At 53.2% G+C, this 24,104-nt stretch overlaps 2 protein-coding genes across 5 annotated transcripts in view; one reads left to right on the top strand and one right to left on the bottom strand.

Moving 5' to 3' along the window:
- LOC122384239 (collagen alpha-2(IV) chain-like) overlaps positions 1-24,104 on the bottom strand; it is a 55,921-nt gene that overhangs the window by 4,937 nt on the left and 26,880 nt on the right. Inside the window, exons 3-15 of one of the 3 annotated variants that reach the window (XM_043371410.1) lie at positions 22,052-22,219; positions 20,931-21,065; positions 20,593-20,700; positions 18,980-19,052; positions 15,937-16,088; positions 14,377-14,562; positions 10,981-11,097; positions 10,428-10,659; positions 9,541-9,770; positions 8,777-9,160; positions 8,165-8,531; positions 7,097-7,660; positions 6,208-6,824 (exon numbers count right to left, since the gene is read on the bottom strand). In XM_043371410.1, the coding sequence (XP_043227345.1) occupies positions 6,208-6,824; positions 7,097-7,660; positions 8,165-8,531; positions 8,777-9,160; positions 9,541-9,770; positions 10,428-10,659; positions 10,981-11,097; positions 14,377-14,562; positions 15,937-16,088; positions 18,980-19,052; positions 20,593-20,700; positions 20,931-21,065; positions 22,052-22,219 (3,333 nt within the window). Of the gene's footprint in view, positions 1-6,207; positions 6,825-7,096; positions 7,661-8,164; positions 8,532-8,776; positions 9,161-9,540; positions 9,771-10,427; positions 10,660-10,980; positions 11,098-13,215; positions 13,399-13,701; positions 13,885-14,376; positions 14,563-15,936; positions 16,089-18,979; positions 19,053-20,592; positions 20,701-20,930; positions 21,066-22,051; positions 22,220-24,104 lie in introns of all 3 variants that reach the window. The other 2 variants (XM_043371411.1, XM_043371412.1) reach the window with 2 other exon arrangements.
- On the top strand, positions 353-6,148 carry LOC122384241 (uncharacterized protein K02A2.6-like). Of its 2 annotated transcripts, XR_006257001.1 has the most exons (3): positions 353-2,826; positions 3,549-4,855; positions 4,987-6,148. XR_006257001.1 is itself a non-coding variant. In XM_043371416.1 (2 exons), the coding sequence occupies exons 1-2, from the start codon at positions 774-776 to the stop codon at positions 3,578-3,580; spliced, it is 2,085 nt and encodes a 694-aa protein (XP_043227351.1). In that variant the 5' UTR covers positions 353-773; the 3' UTR covers positions 3,581-6,148. The 2 variants fall into 2 exon arrangements, 1 of the variants encoding a protein (XP_043227351.1); XM_043371416.1 differs by having other exon boundaries at positions 3,549-6,148.

The following is a 24,104-nucleotide window of genomic DNA, read 5'->3' as shown; positions in this document are numbered from 1 at the left end:
TCACCCTTGCAGCTACAACTTTATCTATTGACGTCTTCTTTTCAATCAGTTCGCATTTAAAAATCGTCGGTCAAAGCCATCCGTTGAAATTGGTAAAACCACACATTACTTTAGCGGTGGGCTGTACAAATTAAGGTGAAGAATCACATTAACATGTGGCACCCAATGGTGGATCCTGGAAGAGCTAGTCATTTTCACAAAATAAGTTGCATTGAATATGCGAGGCCATTGAGTCAACACTAGGCAACAGACAGCTCGTGGCTTGTTTCGTGAAATATATCACCACTATGATCGCACCAACCAAGTGGTATGAGTATCAATTTCACCATAATGAACGGAAACATGCTGTTGTGTTGGTCACTGACCTTTTATGTCAGAGGTCACTAACCTCATAAGAGGTATCCGTGTTTTAACTGTACGTGCCGAGAACGCGATATTTTATCTGAGGAAATTTGAACGTTCTCTCGGCACAAACTGAACGGTGTTATAATTTGGTCTTTAATATGTAAGGCACTCGAATACAGGAATTAAACTAAACGAACTCTAAGTTACAACATAATGGCGACGAGGATGTTGAACTAATTAAGTAGAGTAACGTAACGTCAGATATCGAGTGTTATCATGATAATTTTTATTTAAGAGAAGCTTGGTGCAAAGTAACTTAACAGACGTTTGAGTGAGTTGGAGTGAGGCTGAACGGTGAACTGAGTCGTGACTGTTGCATATAATTGTGGATATCACTGTGGACCCGGAACAGGCCACAGCAAGTAAATATGGCGCTCAGTCTCAGCACTCCAGAGAAGTTCCATGAAGGTGAAGACTTCGATATATGGCTAGATGGATTTGAAGTGTACCTGTGTGCTTTAGGCATAGAAGAAGTGACTCGGAAGAGAGCACTGTTGCTTCATTTACTGGGCACTGACATCCAACAGAAACTAAAGGATATGGCTGAAATTGAATCCGATTCAGCACTGCCAAATGACTATGAACGCACCAAAGCAAAGCTGAGACGTATTCTTAAACCCCAGGTCCGAACTCTGTACGAAAGGAACATATTCCACAACATGACCATGATGGACCGAGATGAAAATATTAGAGATTTTGTGGGGCGCTTGAAGAAACAGGCAGAGAAGTGTGACTTTACTCGGGAGCAGAGAACTGAGCTCATTCGTGATATGATAATCTCACGGTGTCCGCACTCTTCGCTGCAAGTCAGAATGCTTGAGGCACAGCACCTGACGGCAGAAGATGCAATCAAAATGTGGGAGTCGTTTCTGCAGGTCCGAGTACAGGCAAAGAAACTTCAAGAGATGAATCTGACAAAAGAAGTCAATCCGAGTCCGGAGCAGGAGCCGAAGAAAGAAGGAGAGTCGGCCTACCGAGTCGTCGGTGAAAAAGGCCAGAAAAGTCCGTTCCAACACGGCGACAGAAAAGGCGGACAGAGTCGAGGCCCATGCTACCGATGCGGAAGGAGTTCGCACAAAGCGAGTGACTGTTTAGTCACCAGAGGGAAAACGTGCAACAAGTGCGGAGGCAAGAACCATTTTGCCAAGATGTGCAAAAGCCGCCAAGATGATGGACCGAGCTACAAGCGGCGAGTGAATGCCACAAGAGACGAAGTCGAAGCAGATCGGACAGTGAGTGATTTCGACGACTTTGCGTTCACGTCCGAGAGCAGCAGCGCTGAAGGACGTGGCACACTGACCTCAGTGCAGCTAAACGGTCAGACTGTGAGGGTTTTGGTTGACACAGGAGCCTCAGCAGATATTATAACAAGAAAAGACTTCAAAACACTGGTCGGTTTCAAGACAGTGAAGACTAACCGGCGTCTGCTGCCGTATGGCTCGAAGATCCCTCTGAAGCTGGATGGTCAGTTCTTGGCGACAACGGCGGTGAACGGCAGAGAGGTCCAGAGCTGCTGGCTGATCGCGGCCCACGGCCAAGTTTCGCTTCTGAGTGGAGTAACGGCGGAGCTGCTCGGACTGATATCCACCGGGAAACACGTCAATCAAGTAGCGGAGAACGGCAGCCAGCGCCTATCACTCGAAGCGATTCTGAAGGAGAACAAGGATGTGTTTGAAGACAAGTTAGGACAACTGGCTGACGTAAAGGCCCATTTGAGGCTAAAGGAAACGGCAGAGCCCGTTTTCAAGCGAGTCAGAACGGTCCCATATGCCCTGCAAGACCAAGTTGAGAGCGAGCTGAAGAAATGGGAAGACAGTGGAATTGCTGAGAAGATCGAATATTCTGACTGGGGAACGCCACTGGTGGTGGTTCCGAAGCCCGGAGGAGGCATCAGGATTTGCGGTGACTACAAGTGCACTGTGAACCCTCAGCTTGAGGTTCCGAAACATCCAATGCCAACCTTAGAAGACATTCTGGCAAAGCTGCCAGATATGAAGTTCTTCTGCAAGTTGGACCTCAGCACAGCGTATTTGCAGATGACGCTGGACGAAGAGAGCCAGAAGATGACGGTGCTGAACACTCCGAGGGGACTGCTGAAGATGAAGCGGTTACCATACGGGATAGCAGCCTCTCCAGCTATATTCCAAAGCACGATGGAGAAGGTGCTTGAAGGCCTTCCAGGAGTGACATGCTTCCAAGATGACGTCCTTGTAGCGGGACCAACAGAGGCTGAAACATTAGAGCGGTTAAGTGAAACGCTGAAGCGACTGAAGAAGTGGAAGCTCGTCCTAAAAAGGAAAAAGTGCGAGTTCATGATGAAGTCGATTCGGTATCTTGGAGTGGAACTCAGCGGTGACGGCGTGAAACCAGTGAAGGAGAAGGTGACCCCGGTGTTGGACGCTCCCAGACCTCGGAACACGGGCGAGTTGAGAAGCTTCCTGGGAGCTGTGACCTTCTACGCCAGATTTGTGGCTGCCATGTCGAAAGTGGCAGCGCCGCTGCACAGACTGCTGAAGAAGGGCCAAAAGTGGAAATGGACGGCGACTGAAGAAGCCAGCTTCAACGAGCTGAAGAAGAGGCTCACTCAAGCACCCGTCTTGGCACATTACGACGGACGGAAGCCAGTGCGTTTGATCACGGACGCCAGTCCGTATGGCTTAGGAGCCGTTCTCGTGCAGGTGGACGGAGACGGGAACGAGAGGCCTGTCAGATTTGCCTCCAGAAGCCTATCCACAGCCGAGAAGAATTATGCCCAGGTCGAACGGGAAGGGCTGGCCGTTATCTTCGGTGTGAAACGGTTCCGCCAGTACCTGTGGGGCAGAAAGTTCTCATTAGTGACTGATAACAAGCCACTGACAACGATGCTGGGACCAAAGACGCCAGGCCCTGCTCTAGCAGCTGCCCGAATGCAAAGATGGGCGTTGATTCTGGCAGAGTATACCTATGATGTGGAGTACAGAAAAGCAGCAGACATTCCCATGGCTGACTTCTTGTCTGTACTCCACATCATAGGTATACTCTGCCAGAATCAACGCCCATCTTTGCATTCGGGCAGCTGCTAGAGCAGGGCCTGGCGTCTTTGGTCCCAGCATCGTTGTCAGTGGCTTGTTATCAGTCACTAATGAGAACTTTCTGCCCCACAGGTACTGGCGGAACCGTTTCACACCGAAGATAACGGCCAGCCCTTCCCGTTCGACCTGGGCATAATTCTTCTCGGCTGTGGATAGGCTTCTGGAGGCAAATCTGACAGGCCTCTCGTTCCCGTCTCCGTCCACCTGCACGAGAACGGCTCCTAAGCCATACGGACTGGCGTCCGTGATCAAACGCACTGGCTTCCGTCCGTCGTAATGTGCCAAGACGGGTGCTTGAGTGAGCCTCTTCTTCAGCTCGTTGAAGCTGGCTTCTTCAGTCGCCGTCCATTTCCACTTTTGGCCTTGGCTTCAGCAGGTCGAGTTTGGTACGCATCACTCTCCCCATCATAGCTTCTGCCGGGGCGACTCCAGTGGTGCTGTGCTGGGTGTTTCGGTACATCATCAGGAACGATGACAGCTGTAGTTCCAGCGGACGGTCATCTCCGCTCAGAAGACATGCTTTGAGCTTCTGCTTGACTGTTTGCACCATTCTTTCAGCCAGTCCGTTAGACTGAGGTCGATATGGTGCGATTCGGATATGTTTTATCCCCAGCTTTGTCATAAACTCTTCAAACTCTCTCGAGGTCAGCTGCGCTCCGTTATCCGTCACAACTTGCACCGGAATTCCCCACCTTGCAAATATCTTGGAGAGCTCACTGATTGTTGCTTCTGCTGTGACTGTCTTCATGGTGACTATCTCTGGCCACTTGGTATGACTGTCTACTACGACTAGGTAATGTTGACCTCTGAAAGGTCCTGCGTAATCCAGATGGATCCGCTCCCACGGGTTCTTCGTATGTTCCCACGGATGTAGAAACACCGCTGGTCTCTCGTTTTGTCCAGCTTGACATCCTGCACAGCCTCTTACAGCTTCTGTCACATCTTCATCGATCTTTGGCCACCAAACATAACTTCGTGCCAACATCTTCATCTTGCTGATGCCTGGGTGGCTGCTATGAAGTTCACGGAGCACCTCGGCTCGCAGATTCTCCGGTACCACGACTCTGTTACCCCAGAGAATACAGCCACAGGTGAGCGACAGTTCACTCCTCTTTGCTTCAAACGGTTGCAGCTCGGATGGGATCCTTTCCGGCCAGCCGCTGAGGAGGTACTGTGCCACCTTTGATAGAACTCTGTCTCGACCAGTGGCCCTCTTGACGTGTTCACAGGTGAGTGGCGCCATCCTGTCCCACTGCTCCAGGAAGCACACTGAAGCTTCATCTGTGATCCTGTCAGTCTCCTCTGCTTCCGGAACTGGCAAACGAGACAAGAAGTCAGCCATGGGAATGTCTGCTGCTTTTCTGTACTCCACATCATAGGTATACTCTGCCAGAATCAACGCCCATCTTTGCATTCGGGCAGCTGCTAGAGCAGGGCCTGGCGTCTTTGGTCCCAGCATCGTTGTCAGTGGCTTGTTATCAGTCACTAATGAGAACTTTCTGCCCCACAGGTACTGGCGGAACCGTTTCACACCGAAGATAACGGCCAGCCCTTCCCGTTCGACCTGGGCATAATTCTTCTCGGCTGTGGATAGGCTTCTGGAGGCAAATCTGACAGGCCTCTCGTTCCCGTCTCCGTCCACCTGCACGAGAACGGCTCCTAAGCCATACGGACTGGCGTCCGTGATCAAACGCACTGGCTTCCGTCCGTCGTAATGTGCCAAGACGGGTGTGCCAAGACGGGATAGGCTTCTGAAGCCAAGGCCCGCCGACAAGGTGCTAAATGCACAGGCGAAACAGATGGAAAACGGCAGCAAAAGATTTCCAGAATACCAGTCTGGAGACAAGGTGCTGGTACGCAACTATGCAGGCGGACCAAAATGGAAGGAGGGCCATGTTATTGGGCGAACAGGACCAGTGTCCTATCAGGTGGCAGTAGACGGACTGACATGGTCCCGTCACGCAGGACAGCTGCTTCCGCTGGGACATGCCAGCAAGCCAGCCTCGAGAGCAGCCGATCCACGAGCAGGCTCATCCGAGACACGAATACTTGGAACTGAAACGGAGTCAAGGAGGAACAATTCACCGCTTCGTCAGCGAGTAACCGAGATGTCCTCCCGCCCAGTGACACGACAATCGGTTCCAGCTGAACCGCGACCACAAGAGGTCAGCAGGAGCAACCCAACTGATGACGACAGGGTCCCTGATACGGACACGACGCTGTCGGAAGCCGGGTCATCTGTTGAACATTCAAATGACGCTGAAAGGAGCACAGAAGGGAAAGATATAGCAGAAGATGGACACAGCGATGGAGACCCGTCCTCTGGCCAGGATGTTACTACATGCTCTGGCCGAACGAGGATATTCACTAGAAGTGGCCGAGAAGTACGCAGGCCTCTCCGTTTTCAAGCAGGGGAGCCATAAAGGTCACAAGCGGAGTGGGGTCACATTTTAGGGGGTGTGAGTTGTTGTGTTGGTCACTGACCTTTTATGTCAGAGGTCACTAACCTCATAAGAGGTATCCGTGTTTTAACTGTACGTGCCGAGAACGCGATATTTTATCTGAGGAAATTTGAACGTTCTCTCGGCACAAACTGAACGGTGTTATAATTTGGTCTTTAATATGTAAGGCACTCGAATACAGGAATTAAACTAAACGAACTCTAAGTTACAACACATGCCATAACCAATCGATCACACAACATAGCATGATGAAATAAGCGAAAACTTACGCGGTCTCCCTTCATTCCTGGGAAGCCGGGCAGGCCAGCCTCTCCCTTCTGTCCGTCTCGGCCGTCCAGTCCGGGCAGACCGGCCGGACCGGGCTCGCCCTTCGCTCCGGGTAGACCCGGCGCGCCGAACCCAGGCAGGCCCTTTTCGCCGGGCCGGCCGGGAGAGCCGGGCAGGCCGTCCAGGCCGGGCGGACCGCGCGCACCGTCCCGGCCGCGCTCACCACGCTCGCCCTTCTCGGAGACGCGGCCCGGCTCGCCCTTGGGTCCGGGGAAGCCCGGCAGACCGGTGTCACCTTTGAGTCCGGGCAGTCCGCGCTGCCCCGGCTGGCCGGGCACGCCCGGTCTGCCCGAGTCGCCCTTCAGACCCGGCAGTCCGTCGATGCCGGGCAGTCCGGGCTCTCCGGCCGGCCCCACCGGTCCCGGGAAGCCCGGATCGCCCTTCATTCCGGGCAGGCCGGGCGAGCCGTCCTGTCCCGGAGTGCCGGGCGGACCGTCGAATCCGTCCCGGCCGGTCTCTCCCTTCATGCCGGGCAGGCCCGGCTGGCCGGCGTTGCCCTTGGGTCCGGGGAAGCCCGGCAGACCGGAGCGTCCGTCCTCGCCGCGCAGACCCGGCTCACCTGTCGGGCAGCGGCGCCAGTCGCAATCAGCGCACGGTCAACCGGCACAGTCACCGCCAGTGGGCCATTCTGTATGATATCAGATTGTTGACAGACGTAGCTGACAGCAGTCATCGCCCCTAATAACTTTTGATAGATTTACATGATCACCAGTTAACTTACATAGTTACCACAACAAATGCAGTTTCCAGTGCAAACATCCACTGCTAAAAGAGCATTTTAACCACCACATACACAAATGAAAGTGCTCAATGGCCTTCACCGACGCTTACCCTTGGGTCCATCGTCTCCGGGCGGGCCGGCCGGACCGGGCAGGCCGTCGGGACCGGGGAACCCGGGACTTCCCTTCTCTCCGGGCCGGCCGTCCAGTCCGTTCAGTCCGGGCAGTCCAGGCTCGCCCTTAATTCCGGGGAATCCGGGCAGTCCTCTGTCTCCGTCCTGGCCGAGGCTGCCCGGTTGGCCGGGCGGACCGCGGTCTCCCTTGAGTCCGGGCAGGCCCGGCTGGCCGGCCGGGCCGGGCGTTGGCAGACCAGGCTCTCCCTTCAGGCCGGGAAGTCCGTCTTCGCCGGGCCGGCCAGGCAGCCCGTCCTCGCCGGGGAAGCCGGGCAGTCCCTCCAGTCCCATGAGGCCCTTGTCGCCGCGTGGTCCGGGCAGACCGCGCGGTCCCGGGGGTCCGGCGGGACCGATGGGGCCCGGAGTGCCCTCCCGGCCGTCCAGTCCGCGGTCGCCCTTGTCTCCCTTGGGGCCGGGCCGGCCGGGCGGCCCGTCCAGGCCGCGGTCTCCCTTCGGTCCCGGCAGTCCCTTGAAGATTTGTTGTCCGGGGGGAACAATGCGACCTGGGGGCACAGGCCGTAAAACGAGGGTCTCAGTCGCCGGAGAATGATACTCGTACAGCGACTGGCTGGCACCGAATCAGTCATACAGCAGACATAGCAGCACACGCAGCCCACACTTCACATACAAACTGGAAATCTGGAAAATACAAAACTTGCATATGTTATTATTTAATTAGGCCTAAACACAGGGCTGCATGTCCAAAGAAAGGAATGCAGGGGCTTTCACTGACTTCACTGATCGCTGGCGCTGCCAAGCAGAGTATCTGCCAAGTACATACCTACCTTTTACATACGAGGGTTAATTTCATCTAAAATGATCGTCTATTGATTTGCCCTCACGTCCTGAACGGAGTAAGGTCACACTAGTAAGTGAACTGCAGTTCACGGACGCGTCAAACTATGGGGTCAAAAGAGAGTATGGCCACGCTCATAAACCTATAAACATATGCCATTCCCCACCAAAATCCTGGCTCCACTGGTGATGGAGAGCTGGGGGACTCTTACCTGGCTCTCCCTTCGGTCCCCTGGTGCCCCTGCTGCCCTTCTCTCCGGGCAGACCCATGTCTCCGGGCTCTCCGGGCTCTCCCTTGATGTCGCGTCCCGGCAGGCCGTCCAGGCCCGGCATGCCGTCCCGGCCGGCGTCGCCCGGGAAGCCGCGCGCTCCCTTATCGCCCTTCAGTCCAGGCAGGCCGGGCGGGCCGGGCTGGCCGGGACGGCCCGGTACTCCCTCGCGGCCCTCGCGGCCCGGCAGACCCGGCAGACCGTAGTCGCCCTTGTCTCCCTTGGGGCCTCGCGTGACGTCCGGGGGCACCACAGCGTCCAGACCTTTGGGTCCCGGCGGCCCGGGCAGACCGTCCTGGCCGGACGCTCCCTGTGGGCAAACACGGACACAGGCCGTCAGTGAAGGCGCTTACACCGCAGAGTTTCGCTCCTACCTACCATACCACGTACAGCAATTACCGTCCAATACCTCTCTGCTGCAGTTTGCAGCTGAGTAAATATGGTTGCCGCAGTGTTGCAATGAAAACTGCGTGCTAGCATGATCAATGACCACTCAGATGGATCTATGTAGACAGTTAGTTACGCTCCGTCTGGCTGGTGGTCGCCACGTCTCACCTCCTTCCCGGGCAGTCCGGGCTGGCCGCGGGGACCATCCTCTCCTGGCTGGCCAGGCCGGCCGGGCGGCCCCTCGGGTCCCCGCAGTCCGCGCGCGCCCGGCAGACCGTCCAGTCCCGGCTCTCCCTTCTCGCCGACAGGACACTCGAGACACTGGTCACACTGGCGGCCCTCCTCGCCCTTGAAGCCGGGCTGGCCGGGGCTGCCCGGCCGACCAGGAATACCGTCGCGTCCCTTCTCTCCGCGCGGCCCGGGCTCGCCGGTCTCGCCGGGAATGCCGTCGATGGTGTCTCCGGGCGCGCCGGGAGGTCCCGTGTAGCCGCGCTCACCCTTCAGGCCGGGCAGACCGTCCATGCCGGGGTCACCGTCCAGACCAGGCCGACCCTGCAACGACGACCAGAGAAGCTTGGTCGGACCGCGGCTTTGGGACAGCACCGTCAACGTCGGCAAATATAGTATTTCTGGGGAGTGGAACGACGACTTTACGGCATTGGTGAGTTCTTACGTGCATTCTTAAAAAACTACTAAATAATATTTATGGAAGTTGATTTTGATTAATGAACACGACATAACAATGTTCGACCATATGAAAGATGCATGTGACTTAACGTGCACCAATTTTGGTGCTGGCTGGAGTTTGCACTAAAACAAAGCAAAACGTCGTTATCAGAATGTAAACAAATCATCGGGCGGATTACCATGCAACCTCATCAAAATATTAAGACATTCCCAGAGGAGAATGTCCCGGGAACTGTTGTACGCACCGGGATGGAGGCGCCCTTTTCTCCGGGCGTTCCGGGCCGTCCGGGCGGGCCGCGCTGACCGGGCAGGCCCGGAGGTCCCACCGGGCCCGGCAGGCCGTCCAGGCCCCGCTCGCCCTTGTTGCCCTTGACGCCAGGCATACCTTCGGGGCCCGGCAGACCCGGCAGACCGATACCTCCTGGGGGGCCTTCGGGTCCGCGGGAGCCCGGCAGACCCGGCAGGCCGTCCTCGCCTGGAAGGCAAAAGAAAAAGGGTCAATGACCTTCATCTTGATCTGGTCAGCATTGATACGCGGTATGGCTGGCCGTCGCCTGCCGCGGCGATCGGACGGCCAGCTAATGCCAGCTCAGAGGTGAAAACAAGATATTACCTACCATATTTCCCATCCATCTATCACCACTGATCAGTGATCAGCACTAGCAGAGTAACATGAATATCGCGTGCACTGCCGCCAACTACCGACATCTAGTGACTGAGACTGACAGTACACGTTATGCGGGACAGCATACATCACGGCGTCCAGCGAAAGGAGCATTGCGGCACAGTCTACTGTACGGCGTCAAACACTAGTGGCATCTAGCGGCAGGTATTGAAGGTAAGCAGCAAGTACGGTATATAATACTTTTGACTCCGATCGCGACAACCCGTTCAACTTTGGATGATAAATAATAGGAGGGAACCCCATGACTGCATTTTTTATGACTGAATTTCCGCTTCATACACGAAGCAAAGCGAACGGGAGCTTGACATCCAACGGCCAGCAATACATGTCCTCTCTCCCTGTTTATATAAATGAGCCGGCAATATCTGTTCTTTCTCTCCCTATCTAATATCCTTCCTTTCCTCCATGCCTGGCTCCTTCTCACCCCCTGTCGTGCCATGGTCTCACCCTTGGGTCCGGCGGGTCCGGGGAAGCCCCGTGGTCCGCGGTCTCCTGGCGGACCGCCGGGACCACCGCCGGGCGGACCCTGCGGTCCCGGCAGACCACGCACGCCATCCAGGCCGGCCGGCCCCGGATCGCCCTTCCTACCCGGCAGGCCGGGCCGGCCGTCCAGGCCGGGCACGCCAATGTCGCCCTTAAAGCCCTGAGGTCCCGGCGGCCCGTATGGCCCATCTCGTCCCTGGCGAGCAGGGGTCAAAATGCTGTGACCTGTGGTAATGACACTGGCGAAACATAATTATCATTGGTCTATCAATGAACTGCGGTATGCAGCATACTACATACATCATCAATTAGCTTATCGTTAATGATAGTCAAAAGGGCAAGTACATTTAAATCAGATGCTTTCGACTGGCGGAACTGACCACCCAAACAGAGCAACAACATAAAAACCACATTGTCGTAATGATAAATAAATCGAACACGTCATCTAGTTCAGCATAATCGCCCGCCAGATATTGCCTGGTTGCGTATTGCCGGTCATCTCTCGCTCCGCACTCACCCTGGGACCGGGTAGACCCTGCAGACCCTTCTCTCCCTTCATGCCCAGGTCTCCAGGCGGGCCGGGATAGCCGTCAGCGCCGGGAGGGCCGGGCATCCCGATCATGCCCTTATCTCCCTGCAGCACGCCGCGGACACACCAGAGGTCAGATCGCATCAGACAGACGGGGCATACACGCCACCCAACAGTGTAATCGGTATGCAGCCTTCAGAACATCTGTACGGTTTTTAAATGTTTAGGAACACTTAAGCGACAAATTCAAATAAATGTACATATTACATACAGCAAAGTTAAACGTAACTGTTCAGTGAATAAACGCTGAAGAGTTTAAAGATCGTTTGAGTTCAGTTTAAGTTATAAATAAAGAGCTACGCAAATACGAGTAGTTTTTAAGTTACGTAGGCGCTCCAAGCGCCGCAAAGTTGCCACTTACCTGGCTTTGCTAGACCTGCGAGGTATAAATGGCTCATGTCAATAAACATGTAAATGACGCCGAAAAGCAGCACGAGCAAACAAGCACAAAAGCGAGCATGCAGGATGCAACACGTACTTTTGCTTAGGCTGGGGCTATAGAAGGCCTTGGGTTGAGGTGCCCGTTATTTGCTTGAAAGCTTAATTCCGTCATCACATTTCCCGAAAAAATAACATTTCAAATCTTCCCTGATCTTCCTTATAATCAGAGTCACAAATGTTCCTTTGAAATGAACGGGAAACCACTTCAGTAATTGTGACTGCTGATAAGTGGAATGATACAGAGCATGTTAAGAATTTAAGATACTTCTAAGAAAACGGCTGTACCAAACAATTGGGAATCATTGATATATTAAATATTTACTAATTCACCTTTAGATAAGAAAAACATCAATCACCCTCGTTAACAACTTAGCTAGAATAGAATTATTTCTGAAGCTAAACCGACAACGGACTCATCAATGCACTGACTATTTTGGAATACCTAAACTGTTCTGCAATACATGGAATCGAAAGACACGAGCATAATCGTTCTAAACTCTGTAGCAGCAGATGATAGAGGGCGTCATAAATCAGAACCAGGATCGAATTGAGATTTGAGATAACTATAACAATAATTATAAACCAGTATAACGTCTTTTGGGGCGACTAACGGAGCGAGCGAGAGGGTGGGCCTTGCACGTGCGAAATTGCGAGGGGGTACTTCCAACTGACTTGTACACGGCACCCTACTAACCGGTCTCTAGCGATGTGCCAAATTTGGGCACAATCGGCCCAGCCGTTCTCGAGATCTGGAAGCGGCACCCTGCACGTGCGCACGTGCAAAATGGGTCCCAACTGACTTGTGCACGGCACCCTACTAACTGGTCGCTAACCGTGTACCAAATTTGAGCGCAATCGGTCGAGCCGTTCTCGAGATCTGGAAACGACCCCTGCACGTGCGCACGTGCAGCAGCACCCCAACTCTGGCACATGTATATGCAGTGCCTAGTGGGTGCCTACCTACATGCCAACTTTCAGCGCAATCGGCCAAGTAGTTACCGAGATATTGCAACAATTACAAAACTGACACCTCTTCGTTTTGCACGTGGCACGTGCATAAGGGGTCACCCACATGCATCGGGAATAGTCCAATACTTGGTAGAAGGAATGAAGCTACCCTACAAAAATTACCGCATGTAAATCGGTCAAGTGGTTGCTGAGATATAAGCCTCGCTAAAGCGTCCGCACGGCCGGCCGGCCGGCCGGCCGCTCATACTCAGAAATTTCCGTTATTCTACCTCCGCTCGCTTCGCTCGCTCCGTAATCAGGCTCTAAGGTGTGCAAGGGCGTGCAATTTCGTTTGGTATCCATTTATCACACAAAGCATGAGACACTGAACAGATGTCGATGTTTAATCACAGAAGTGTGTCACTTGAAAATGTGAAATGTTGCACATAAATCACAAAGCGTCTAGAATATTTTCATTCAGGGGATCTCAGCTCTATGCTCGGTAACTCTAAAATCTAAAAGCATATCAGCTACAGACTGATGCTCGGTTTCACACCGATCTTTAGTCACGTTCCAGACGTATGCAGAGTTGATCATTATGTTCTACACAATTGAGTGCTGAACTACAATGCGCATTGCACAGCGAAGCTCAGTGCTGGTATTCTATGAGATCACACAGACGAGCGGGGAGGCGACGGGTTTCGGAGTGCCGTGAGGGCCGTGCGGTGCGCGCGGCGCGCCATGCTCCGGCGGCAGCTCTGTCAGGCCGTTCACCTGCGGTCCCGGCGGGCCCCGGCGGCCGGGCACCACCGTCGTCGTGCAGTTGGCCTCGAACGGCACGGGCAGGAAGCTGGCCGGTCCCGGCGGGCCCGGCTCGCCCGGCTCGCCGCGCGGCCCGATCACGCCGACACCCATCTCACCCTTGGCACCAGCAGCTCCCGGCCGGCCCGGCACGCCCTGGACGCGACAGGTCATACAAAGCGGCACCCGGTTAACAGCCATTCTGCAGCCCCGCCACTACCGCTGCCGACCCCGCTGCCGCCTGCTGTCGCCGCCGGCGTGGCCCCACCCGCCGCTGCGGCGGCGGCGGCGGCGGCGACCTGCTGGTGTTAATGCTGGTCGGGCTGCCCTCTGCTGGTTAACGCAGCCCGGCTGGCCGGCTGGCCAGCTGTCCCCTGCTGCTGGGTGTTAGTCTGCCCGGACGTCGGTCATCCACCGGCCGCGGCACCCGTTAGTAATACGCCGTCCGGTCTGCCTCACCTTGGTCGCCACCGTCCCCTTAGGCTCCTTGGCCTCCTGCTCACAGTCGGCACCGAAACAGTTGGGAGGGCCGCAGGGGCCGCAGCCGGGCGGACCCGGCTCGCCCTTCTCACCGGCCGGCGCCTCTGGACAGATGCCCATGTACCCCTTGAGTCCGGGCTGACCGGGCGGGCCCGGCCGACCCTAGAGGCCACCATGGTAATTCAGAACGGTCAGAAGGCTGAATTGGGCATCGATAGAAAGCTTAGGACTGAGGTGATCGTTTCAAGCACATCGAGACTATCTAGAGAAGGTTCTGTAAAATACAGGAAGACTATACGAGCAGACATACTTCCACAAAGACACAAGCATACACATAGACCAAGACAGGCGGGTTGACAATTGACATGGAAATTAGACCATGTAGGATGCGGCAGAAGCAAGACGGGATATGGGGCAAATGCCAAGCAACACCTCATGCAATGCTTCCAGCGTCAGAGCACAAGCACAATCGCGCACAATGACTGAGGGACGAACAAACGAACGAACGAACGAACGAACGAACGAACGAACGAACGAACGAACGAACAAACGAACGAACGAACGAATGAACGGACGGACGGACGGACGGACGGACGGACGGACGGACGGACGGACGGACGGACGGACGGACGGACGGACAAGGTGGCGGCTGACCTGATCTCCCTTTCGGCCGGGAAGACCCCTCGGGCCGACGAAATTCGTACAATTGCCCTCCTGGAAGGGAGGACATATTCCCGGCTGGCCCGGCGTGCCCGGTTCTCCCTTCTGGCCACCTTTGCCTTCAAATCCGAGGCCCATGGCGCCCTTCATGCCCGGCAGGCCCGGGGAGCCGGGGAGGCCCTGACGCGACGAGCGCAGCCGGTTAGTATCGCTGACAACAAGGTCAACCATGCGTCTGTACCGGTCAGTAGGTGGCGAGCATGCCAAAATTACTAAATGAGATGCAATGATAGCAGGTTTCAGGGCTCAGGCTGTTATAATACATTAAAAGTCGACTCTGAAAATATCATGCAACACCGCTAAGGCCGTTCAACTAAGAGCTCAGTTGGGGGTTTTACACAGCAGCTATCACATGCATGCAGAACGCAGGGCGGTGCCGCACACTGAGGAAACGGTATATGTGGGCATACAAACATCAAACATGCGTCATTCTCCACTCGCATCCATTAGTGAAATCCCGTTAATCTCCATTTGTCTGATGGCTAGAGCCAGCCCAGGTGTTGCAAGTTTCGTCAGCGCGACAGTTTGGAGCGGCTCCAACGCAGCCCCGTGACCCTAGCTGGCCGGCAGAACGGGACGGGACAGGGCGCTCCCGCGGTGGGCTCTGCCACCGGGGTAGGACTGGCAGACTGCCGGAGCCGGGACTGGGCCCAGGTGCCAGCGACTTTCAACACAAACAGGCCCGGCCGAGTGAGTCACGGGTACAGACAGGTGGCACAGGTCAGTCGTCCGACCGAGAGGGTGGCACCTGGAGACACCCGGCGACTGGTCAACTGCCGGTCGGTGCACTCGGCGCTGAATGAGTCACAGCTACGACAGGTGACGCAGTCGCAGACACGAAGAAACACAGACACCAATCATCAGATCCGAAGGCTGGCCGATGGGTCGCGGATGTACCTACTCAGAGAGTCCCTCAGCAGGTCAGCTACAGGTCAACGGCAGGTCAGCTACAGGTCAACAGCAGGTCATCCTGCCAACGCGGCGAGCGATTCACAGGCACACAGATTCAGAGACCCCCCCCCCCCCCTCGTCAGGTCCGACAGGGTTCAGCACTTAGTCAGTGGTTCTACCGAAGACACTCAAACTCCATTCGGGCAGGTCGTCTGTAGGCTATTCCTCCAATAATATCCGCTGCTAAGACATCAATAAAACTAAGCTGACAGCTATAACCATGGCACGACTTATCTACATCGTAGCTCATTATAGGTACTTTTTTGTCATCGCATAATCGTAATCTGTTTCGGAAAGAAATCCTGAAAACGTTAATGAACAAAAAGATAAAAAAACAATACCTACATTTGCTAACAGCACACGTCGACTTCGAGGTTGTACGGTAAACATTTGTATAGAAAGAAATTCGAATCAAGCTAAGTTCCTGACCAGACTTTCTCACCGGTAGGTATATGAGCACACACATAAACAACCAATAACCCTCATTTAAACTAGTGCAATGTTGCTATAACCGATCGACTCGAGACCGGTGGAGTTACTTACGGAGGGTCCGCGTGGTCCTCTGTCTCCCTTATCTCCTGACTCGCCGACGGCGCCAGGCCGACCGGGCATCCCACGAGTCCCGTCACGACCCGGCTCGCCCTTCTGGCCCTTGATGGCCCGGCCAGGGTTTATCGCTGAGTCTCCCTTGTTACCTGAGAAGCACAGCGTCGGGTGAGGTCAGCGCAGACCGGAGAGTATGAGGGAAAGGATCGTAAAGTTGTAACGAAAGCAGTAGTAAACCTGAAGGTTGGCCCCGTCATTTCAACGTCAGCTCGAGCGACTTCTAGTGCGCTGGAAGATTTTGGCAGGCCCAGGTTTATCTTTTTCTGAGCTCAGCCAAAAGAACAGGGCTATGAACACTACACACGACAGAGTTCCTCACACTGACACTACCAACATTAGATCCACAAAACCAGCCTCGGGTGATTTAGACTAGCTTCGCGGGTCACTGGGAATTGGGCGGAAAATGGCACGGAATGTCGTATGGCATGGTCTCAATGGCATGTCCGCCAGACTCTCTGCCGGAAACCCCGTCAACTGGGGCGAGACGCACTGGCGGAACACGACTGCACAGAAACACGGTCATAGGAAACAGTGCGACTAACATGATAAACACAGTAGGCCGAGGGAAGAGCCTGGGAAGGGTAGGACCAGACTGGGAGCGGGACTAGGAAACTGAGGGCGGTGACCTGAGGTCAGGTGTGGTTTGTGGGTTTCTAAGAAATTACGCCTTTTCCAACTTTCTCCCCCGAAATATCTCCGTTTTTAAAGCTCCGATTTTCGAGAAAACGTGTTTCTATACTTGGCGAAGGCATGTTCAGGTTTGAATGCCCAGGTGGCAGTGTCGGCGGCGTCGGCTCAGGGCGGAGCGCTCAGCGGTGCTCCCGGTGTAAGGTAGCGGGCGGAGTACGCCGCCGGTGCCACCGCCGACCAGTCGGCACCCTCTGTTTATCCGCAGCTGCAGCGAGCCGCTCATGTAAATGTTTATCTCCGGTCTGGCCGGCGGCACCGGCGGCAGAGGCGGCCTAATGGCGCGGCATTCCTCTCCTCCGGCGCACGTCTCTGCTGCGCCGCCATTGCCGACCGATCTAACAGGACGGTGACGTCATAATCGGTGCCGACAGCAGCGTCCGCAGACGCCGGAGAACAAGGCCGGCCGCCGCCGACAGGGTCAGCGAGAGCCGGAAACAGCGTACCGGACACCGGTGACAGGTCACCAGTCATGAGTCAGCATGGACTCGAGCACAAGTTAACTTTGAAAATGTTGCTTTGATGTGGCGGATATCTATCGCACCTAACAAGCAATAGATACCATTTTTTTTTCACCAAATGTTAGCTTACATAAAGATTTCACCTGCATTTTTACACCATGGACACTTACCCCCATGAGCCAAATTAAGATTAAAATTCCAGTTATGCTGACATGTGGGGTTTTTGATATAATTTCGCCACTTTCACTTTTGAATGGGGAAACTACTTTCATTTGTAAGACATGTTACGGTCGCACGATTTAGGCTATTCGGCGGCTGTGCCTATTGAGGTGCGTCTGAATGTCCGGCCGGATCTCATTCAAACCACCACCAGCACTATACCAGAAATGGCGGCTGGCTATATAGGCCACTGCTCTGGCCTAGACGAATCGGCCACTGTATACATATACACGGGCCGTTTTACTGTATATGCAAACCGACCCACTTAGCGAGTATCGCCAGTCCGCGGGCCACACACTAACAGACAGGGACACGCACGCTAACGCTTTCTGGGGCCCAGTCGGCGGCCACTCTCATGGCAGACTCAGTGGCCCATGGGACAGGGAGGGGCCACGCACACTCTCTGTCTCTGTTATGAACAAAAAAGCCAAAAGGAACAAGGATGTCAAAGAGCGGTAGGAATGTTATTTGGGCTGTCAATTAGAAGCACGTATGAAAGAACCATGCTGCGATGACAAGATGAATGAATATATAGCTATTGAAATATTGGTATATAAAATAATGCACGATGGAGTATGCACCACGAATTTGAGCTTCAAACGTTATTGTCAAAGAGGCGTGCACGTGAAGTGTCGTAGCTTGTTTAAAAGGCAATTTCAATCAGCACTATTTCAGACCGAATTTTCGGCCTCGGTTTCCATTACGGAAACGTAAATAAGCACCACCGATCGTTGCATCGGACGGTACAAGAGAGCCGGTCTGTCATCAGTGACTGCAGACCCGCTAAATGTTTGGCAGTGGAGAGGGGACCTACGAAGGCACGGACTATAGACCTAGCTCAGTGGAATAGTCGGTCCGTCGAACAGTTCAGCTACCAGGAAAAGACGGACCACGAACTGATAACATATCACATTTTACAGTGGCATAATCAGGAAGAGCCAGGAGCAGGCCGATCGCCGCTCGATAAAGGCCCATCTCAGGATTCAGGATAGTAAGCACACACCTGATCCGTGGCATAGCCGCGGGCAATATTACTTGTTGAGATCTTTACCCCAGGGCTACAGTGGCGTCACATAGGGCAATATTTTTTTATTGTTGTCCCTACCCCTTACAGTACCTATTCATTTTTACGTGGCCCGCTCTAACTCGCGAATAAATGTCGCTATATATAAACGTCGTTGTATAAACTCGTGAATAAATTTGTCGTCACTCAGAAGAAAATTAAAAAGGATTTAAACAGGCGCGGATTACTATTGTCCATTGTCATTGTGTCATTAACAAAAACATGAAATCCCGGATAATAAAATTAAATGTAAAAATGGCGCTCAACGGTCAAAATTATCACATACCAGTTTACACACGAGCCATGTAATAAAAGCGTAAGGCCATTGGCGACGAAATACCGTTTGCAAATAGCCCGCCATGTAGTATGCGGGCAATGGGATCCGTTGAAAGTATGTATAGTTATGCTGTGTACTGAATGTGGACGTGCATTTGCGTAGTTTATCAAAACTTGCAATGCCTCCAATACAGGTTACCAATCTCTGTCACTCGGGGCTGTGTAAATGTATGCTACTGGTTGTGCACTTGGCGTAAACTAAGTAGAGACTCACCCTTTGGTCCCGGTACTCCCGAAAAGCCAGGGGGTCCAGCCGGTCCTGGGGGTCCCGGAAATCCAGGGGAACCCTGCAACAGTCAGTCAATGTGACACAATAGACATTCGTAACTCCCACAAGGTTTACCTGTCTCATCAAAAACAGAGTTGAGGCTAAACAGCTATGGTAAAGTGAAAAAATCACATCAGTCAAGATATCACTGTATCTTACAGTCAGTCCGCGCATCACTTGTGCTCACGTCAGTCCAGTCCATACATCACTGTATTCCCATCAGTCCGTAAATCACTGTGCGCACGTCAATTCACACATCGATGATGGTGATGATGAATTGGGGTTTTTGGGCGCCGGACTACAGTGGTCATCGGCGCCCATTAATTCACACATCATTGATGTCAAGTCAGTCCATCTTCATCACTGTACTCACGTCAGTCCATAAAGCACTGTGTGCGCAGCACGTCAGTCCTTAACCCTCGCCCTGGCAGGGCATTTTTCATAACACGGCCTGGCAGGGGGGGGGGGGTCGATGCGACCCCCCCTCGCGATTGGCTCCTATGGCACCTAGAAACACCAAATTTGGTAGGTAGGTGGGCCCTCTGGAGTTCTCGCCCCTGTGCAAATTTGGTTGCTCTAGGTCAATATTTAGGGGGGTTTTGGGGGGTATAAATGTAAAAATTTCGCTAAAAACAGGTCGAAAGTTTTTCGCTTACAACTTTTGATCTAATTAAGATAGAGAAAAAAGAAAAGCACCAGTGAACTCAGCACGTCAAGGCGCGTCGAATGATATACTTTTCAGCTTGCTTAAGTGTACTTAAAGTTTTTCTTAAATTTTAAGTTAACTTAAATTAATAAATTAAGTTCAAGTTAACCAAATTGCATCATATCGCATATCATTCGATTCAGCTGATCACCAGGAACACAATGGTACCATTTTTTAAGCTCTAGTGTCATTATGTGCCAAGTTATTGGCAAAAACGTCATTTGACCTCAGTTGACCTCATTTGACCTGACCCATGGATAAGTACACCAAACAAAGAAGCACCAAGTGACCTGCTGTTAAGTACCGTGGTTTCAAAGCACAAAAGTGATAGAACGAAGCGGATATCTCCAGTATTTTCCGAATTTAGTATTTTCCCATAGGCTTAACATTACGACGTAATGACCTCTAACTGACCTCAGGTCAGTGACCTAAAAAAAGCCGGACTATATGTTATACAACTCGGTGAACTTAGCACATCCTGAAAGTTTGAAGGAAATCAGTCGAAAACTGTGAGTTGGAGAGGTGCAAAAAGAAAATTGAAATTTGACCATGACCTTGTACCGGTTTTTCTGACCTGGTGACCTGACCCAAGGTCACCCGGACCTGAAATTTTCAGGTCATATGTAAAAAGGTTGCCCCATAGGCTGTGCCAAATTTGGCGGCGCTGCGCGCCGCCGTTTTTACGCTATCTTTGAAAAACCTTAGGGGGGGTCGCATCGACCCCCCCCCCTGCCAGGGCGAGGGTTAAGTCACTGTGCGTACATCAATTCAGTATTCACGCATCACTGTTTCTAAGTCAATCCACCTACATCACTGTTTTCAAGCCAGTCCACCTGCAATCTACCGTACTCACGTCAGTGCCATTGCAGCCGTCCAGTCCGGGGAAGCCGCGTGGGCCCGGTTCGCCCGGAAGACCCGGAATTCCGTTAATTCCGGGGAATCCCGGCAGACCCATTTTACCCTGTACAAAGACAGGGTCAAACGGTCAGACGGGGCCAGGCCGAGCAGCGCCTGGTAACAGAATGTGCCGACATAGCTTGCCCGCTCAATATAGTTTATATGATGACAGAGTGATAAGAAAGGGCCAAAGCCTCTTCAACACACGTCTAGACTTCGAGTGGATGCAACGCCCAATTCTTCCGCACACTACACGGAGCGCGATTGTCTATCAGTGACGTCCGCGGTACTCACCCGGTCTCCTTGGAGCCCTCTGGGGCCCTGCGGGCCGGTGTCGCCCTTGCTGCCCTTGGGTCCGGGCAGGCCCTCCATTCCGGGGAAACCCTGCTGGCCCTTGGGTCCAGTGGGCCCCAGCACTCCGGGAGGGCCCTGAAACGACAGATCACGTCATGGGCTGGTATACAGTGGGCACAGCAGGATGAGTTTCAAGGCCAACAGTCTCTCGCCCCGGCTCCTCTCAGTGCTTCACGAATTCGTGACTTCACCATCTGTTAGTGACCAAACCGTTTTCAACCATACAATCAAAACGTTTAAAAAAAGCGTAAACCTAAGCGGCTTTTTACGGTTCAGAACGGACTTTTCATAAAAAAACGAAGCATTATTGCCCTACCTTCCCAGTATAGGTTAAAGCGAAAAAGTGCTTCATGTGACTAAAACTATTCAATGCCAAACAATAAACACATCAGTTTCAAAGAGCTGGATACAACATTCTAAACTGAGCGAGCTTTCTGTGAGCGTAAATAAGGTCACATGCACTGTGCGATTTTACACCCTGCAAACAATGACGAGTGACGACTATTGATAGCCACCCGAGTCCTTGGCACTTGTGAAAGGGTTATATCAACGGCACAGTGAAGTGGGTCTCGTTGCTATGGAGGCTCACGATAGTAATACACAAACAGACGTTGTCCTGCCCACGTACGCAGACGATTAAGTTTCAATGCATTATTTTATCTGCGCCGGTAAAGTACAGAAATATAGGACATGTACTTGATGACGTGCATGCAAGTTGCAGAGTCATCAGTCATCACTTATTAGAGTAGCGTCAATAAACACATCGGCTTGGCTGACTGGTTCCAGCCAGCCTATCGCTCGATGTGCCATCAGCGATTCCATAGGATCACCCGAACCAATATAACTTGACTGCCTGTAAAGTGGCACTTTTATCGGTTCCTTCAGTGCTGTAATTTGGCGGTGTGCAAAGGTGTGAAAGAAAGCTTATACCTACGCTCTGCAGCCCAGCGCTAGTGGCCGGCCTTCCCCCGATCCCCAGCAGCCAGTGGGGTGGCTGGACGCTGCAGGACGGCCCACGCCGTCGGCAGCACGTGAGCGGCCATCGGCGCTCACAAACTCACCCGGCTGCCCTTTTCGCCGACACATTTGCAGCCGCCGGCGCCGCAGCCGCCGGCGCCACACGGCCGGCCCGTTCTTGGGTCAATGTCCTGGTCTATGTCCGTCTGACCTGGCCGAGACTGGTAGAAACCGTACCCGATGTTGTCGTTCCGGCCGCTCAGTGAGTATTGCTGTAAGAAGGACAAACATAGTGGTCAGCGACACATGAACAAACTCAAACAATGCGTTGCGTACTGTGCGTGCGTAAGAGTAGGTACGTAAGATTTCGCAAGAGTTGATGGATGATCGTCTAGTGGGCATCGTTACGCCATTTACAGTAATTCACGCAATCCGGCTATTTTCTAAGTGACGGTATCGAATATTGGTATACTTCAGAGTTCACAGCTCAGACTTCACAAGATAGATTGTTACAGGTTTCCGGATCCAAAAGTCAAATATACAAAGGGGAGCCATGTTTCCGCGAGTACTGCCTGCGCCTTTCAAAGCAGCGTGGCTCGGAAGAACGGACGAACAGTCGGCTTCGGTGCCGTTTGTGAGCAAGTCCTGGTGTTTATATCTAGGAAGACACGGGACAGGGAGCGGTGTGAGGTCAGAACGGGAGCGCCAGCTGACGTAACCCCTTTCAGCTAAGGCCGAGTCACACCTGCGTTCTCCAGTCTTCCACGTTTGACGCTTCCCAGACCTCCAGTCACGTCACCCAGTCAAAAACCGGTCTACGTGGGGCCTAAACAATCAGTTATACCGACGCTTGTGTGCTTGAGCAAGCCAGATGAATGAATTTTATCTGGAGCACACAGCGTTCAAAAGGTGCTCCGGCGGGCATAAATGCCGTGCCGCAGTAGGATATCTGTACTTCGGGGAAGTAAGTAGTCTTTATATGCCGGATGCCCTCTGGGGGCGCCAACTAAATAGGACGGCCTACTTAGCAGATGATAAGTAGGCCCTGTCGCAAAAGCACTGGTCCTATCGCAAAAAGCACTCGGACAAGCCACTTGTTGAAATGGACAGCTACAATGGAAATTCATTTTCCTGTAGACGAATGAGCAGTCGCTCTTCAGTTATCTCGTTGTGCCCTTGATTCGGGCTTTGGGTGGAATGTTCGGGAAGACAAAGTCCAAGGTAGGCGCAGAGGCGAGTCATCCCGGGATGGTCTATGGATTTGTGCCGGTCGGACGGCGTGGAGCAGCTCACAGAGCGCCTCAAACAGCCGCCGAGAGACATGATCCAGACACCTGACTGGATCATGGCGGCCCCCGACGGACGCACGCAGTTGGCGGGTGGCTATGACGGGCCCCGACTACGAGCTAAAAGCCAGTAAAATAGCCACGCTGTTCGTTTCTGTGACCAGTCTTCGAGACGCCATAGAAACAGGTCTATAGAAATCGAGCCATCTTCCGGCGACCTGACGCCCAGCCGGGGCGGAGGGACTACCCCTTCAAACGCGGCGTTCTGTCGGCTGAGCTCGACTCCGTTCATTGAGCTCTCTAAAGGTAGACACAAGATACCCGGACAGTCCGCTACCCGAGCCACGGCTGACGGTGCAGACAATGGCGCTAGCGCTGGCGCCGAAGAGACGCCGCGCCGGGCCACGCTGGCTCGTCTCATCTTGCCAGCAAGGATACCTATCGCCAGAAGCTATAACAAGACGTTTGGAACTACTTGAAACCGAGCGTACATATAAATCTGAAATATATCGAAAGTAAATACCGTCTTCAAGTTTGAGGACGAATCACCAAAGATCGCGATGCAGCTGGTTAATCCATATTTGCCTGTTCTGACGGCTCTTGGTTTGCCCTGCTGGCGCCTGGCGGAATGGTGATAGTCGCCAGAAGACGCGTTTGAAGTGGTCAGGTAAAGGCTACGTGCTCTGTGATTGGAAGGAAAATGATTGTTCTGCCAAAATGACACGTGGGACGAAAGACAATGTTTAGGTAAGCGAGATAACGAGAGATCAGCGGTAAAAATTAAGGAAAAACGTGAGGAAAGCTCGCGCGAATACTCAGCCTGTCAGACGCCACTGTGCACTGTAGAAAAGCTATATTTAGCGTAGATATA

This window comes from Amphibalanus amphitrite, unplaced genomic scaffold, assembly GCF_019059575.1.
Source record: "Amphibalanus amphitrite isolate SeventyFive unplaced genomic scaffold, NRLGWU_Aamphi_draft 000184F_arrow, whole genome shotgun sequence".
NCBI lineage: Eukaryota > Metazoa > Arthropoda > Thecostraca > Balanomorpha > Balanidae > Amphibalanus > Amphibalanus amphitrite.
Note: the sequence above shows the minus strand (reverse complement) of the source record. Positions and strands in the feature narration are given on the sequence as shown.

Excerpts from the sequence above, each read along its gene's own strand:
- LOC122384241 (XM_043371416.1), top strand. The coding sequence starts at position 774 with ATGGCGCTCAGTCTCAGCACTCCAGAGAAGTTCCATGAAGGTGAAGAC. Across the intron at positions 2,827-3,548 it reads TCCCAGACCTCGGAACACGG|GTACTGGCGGAACCGTTTCA; the intron begins GCGAGTTGAGAA and ends TCTGCCCCACAG.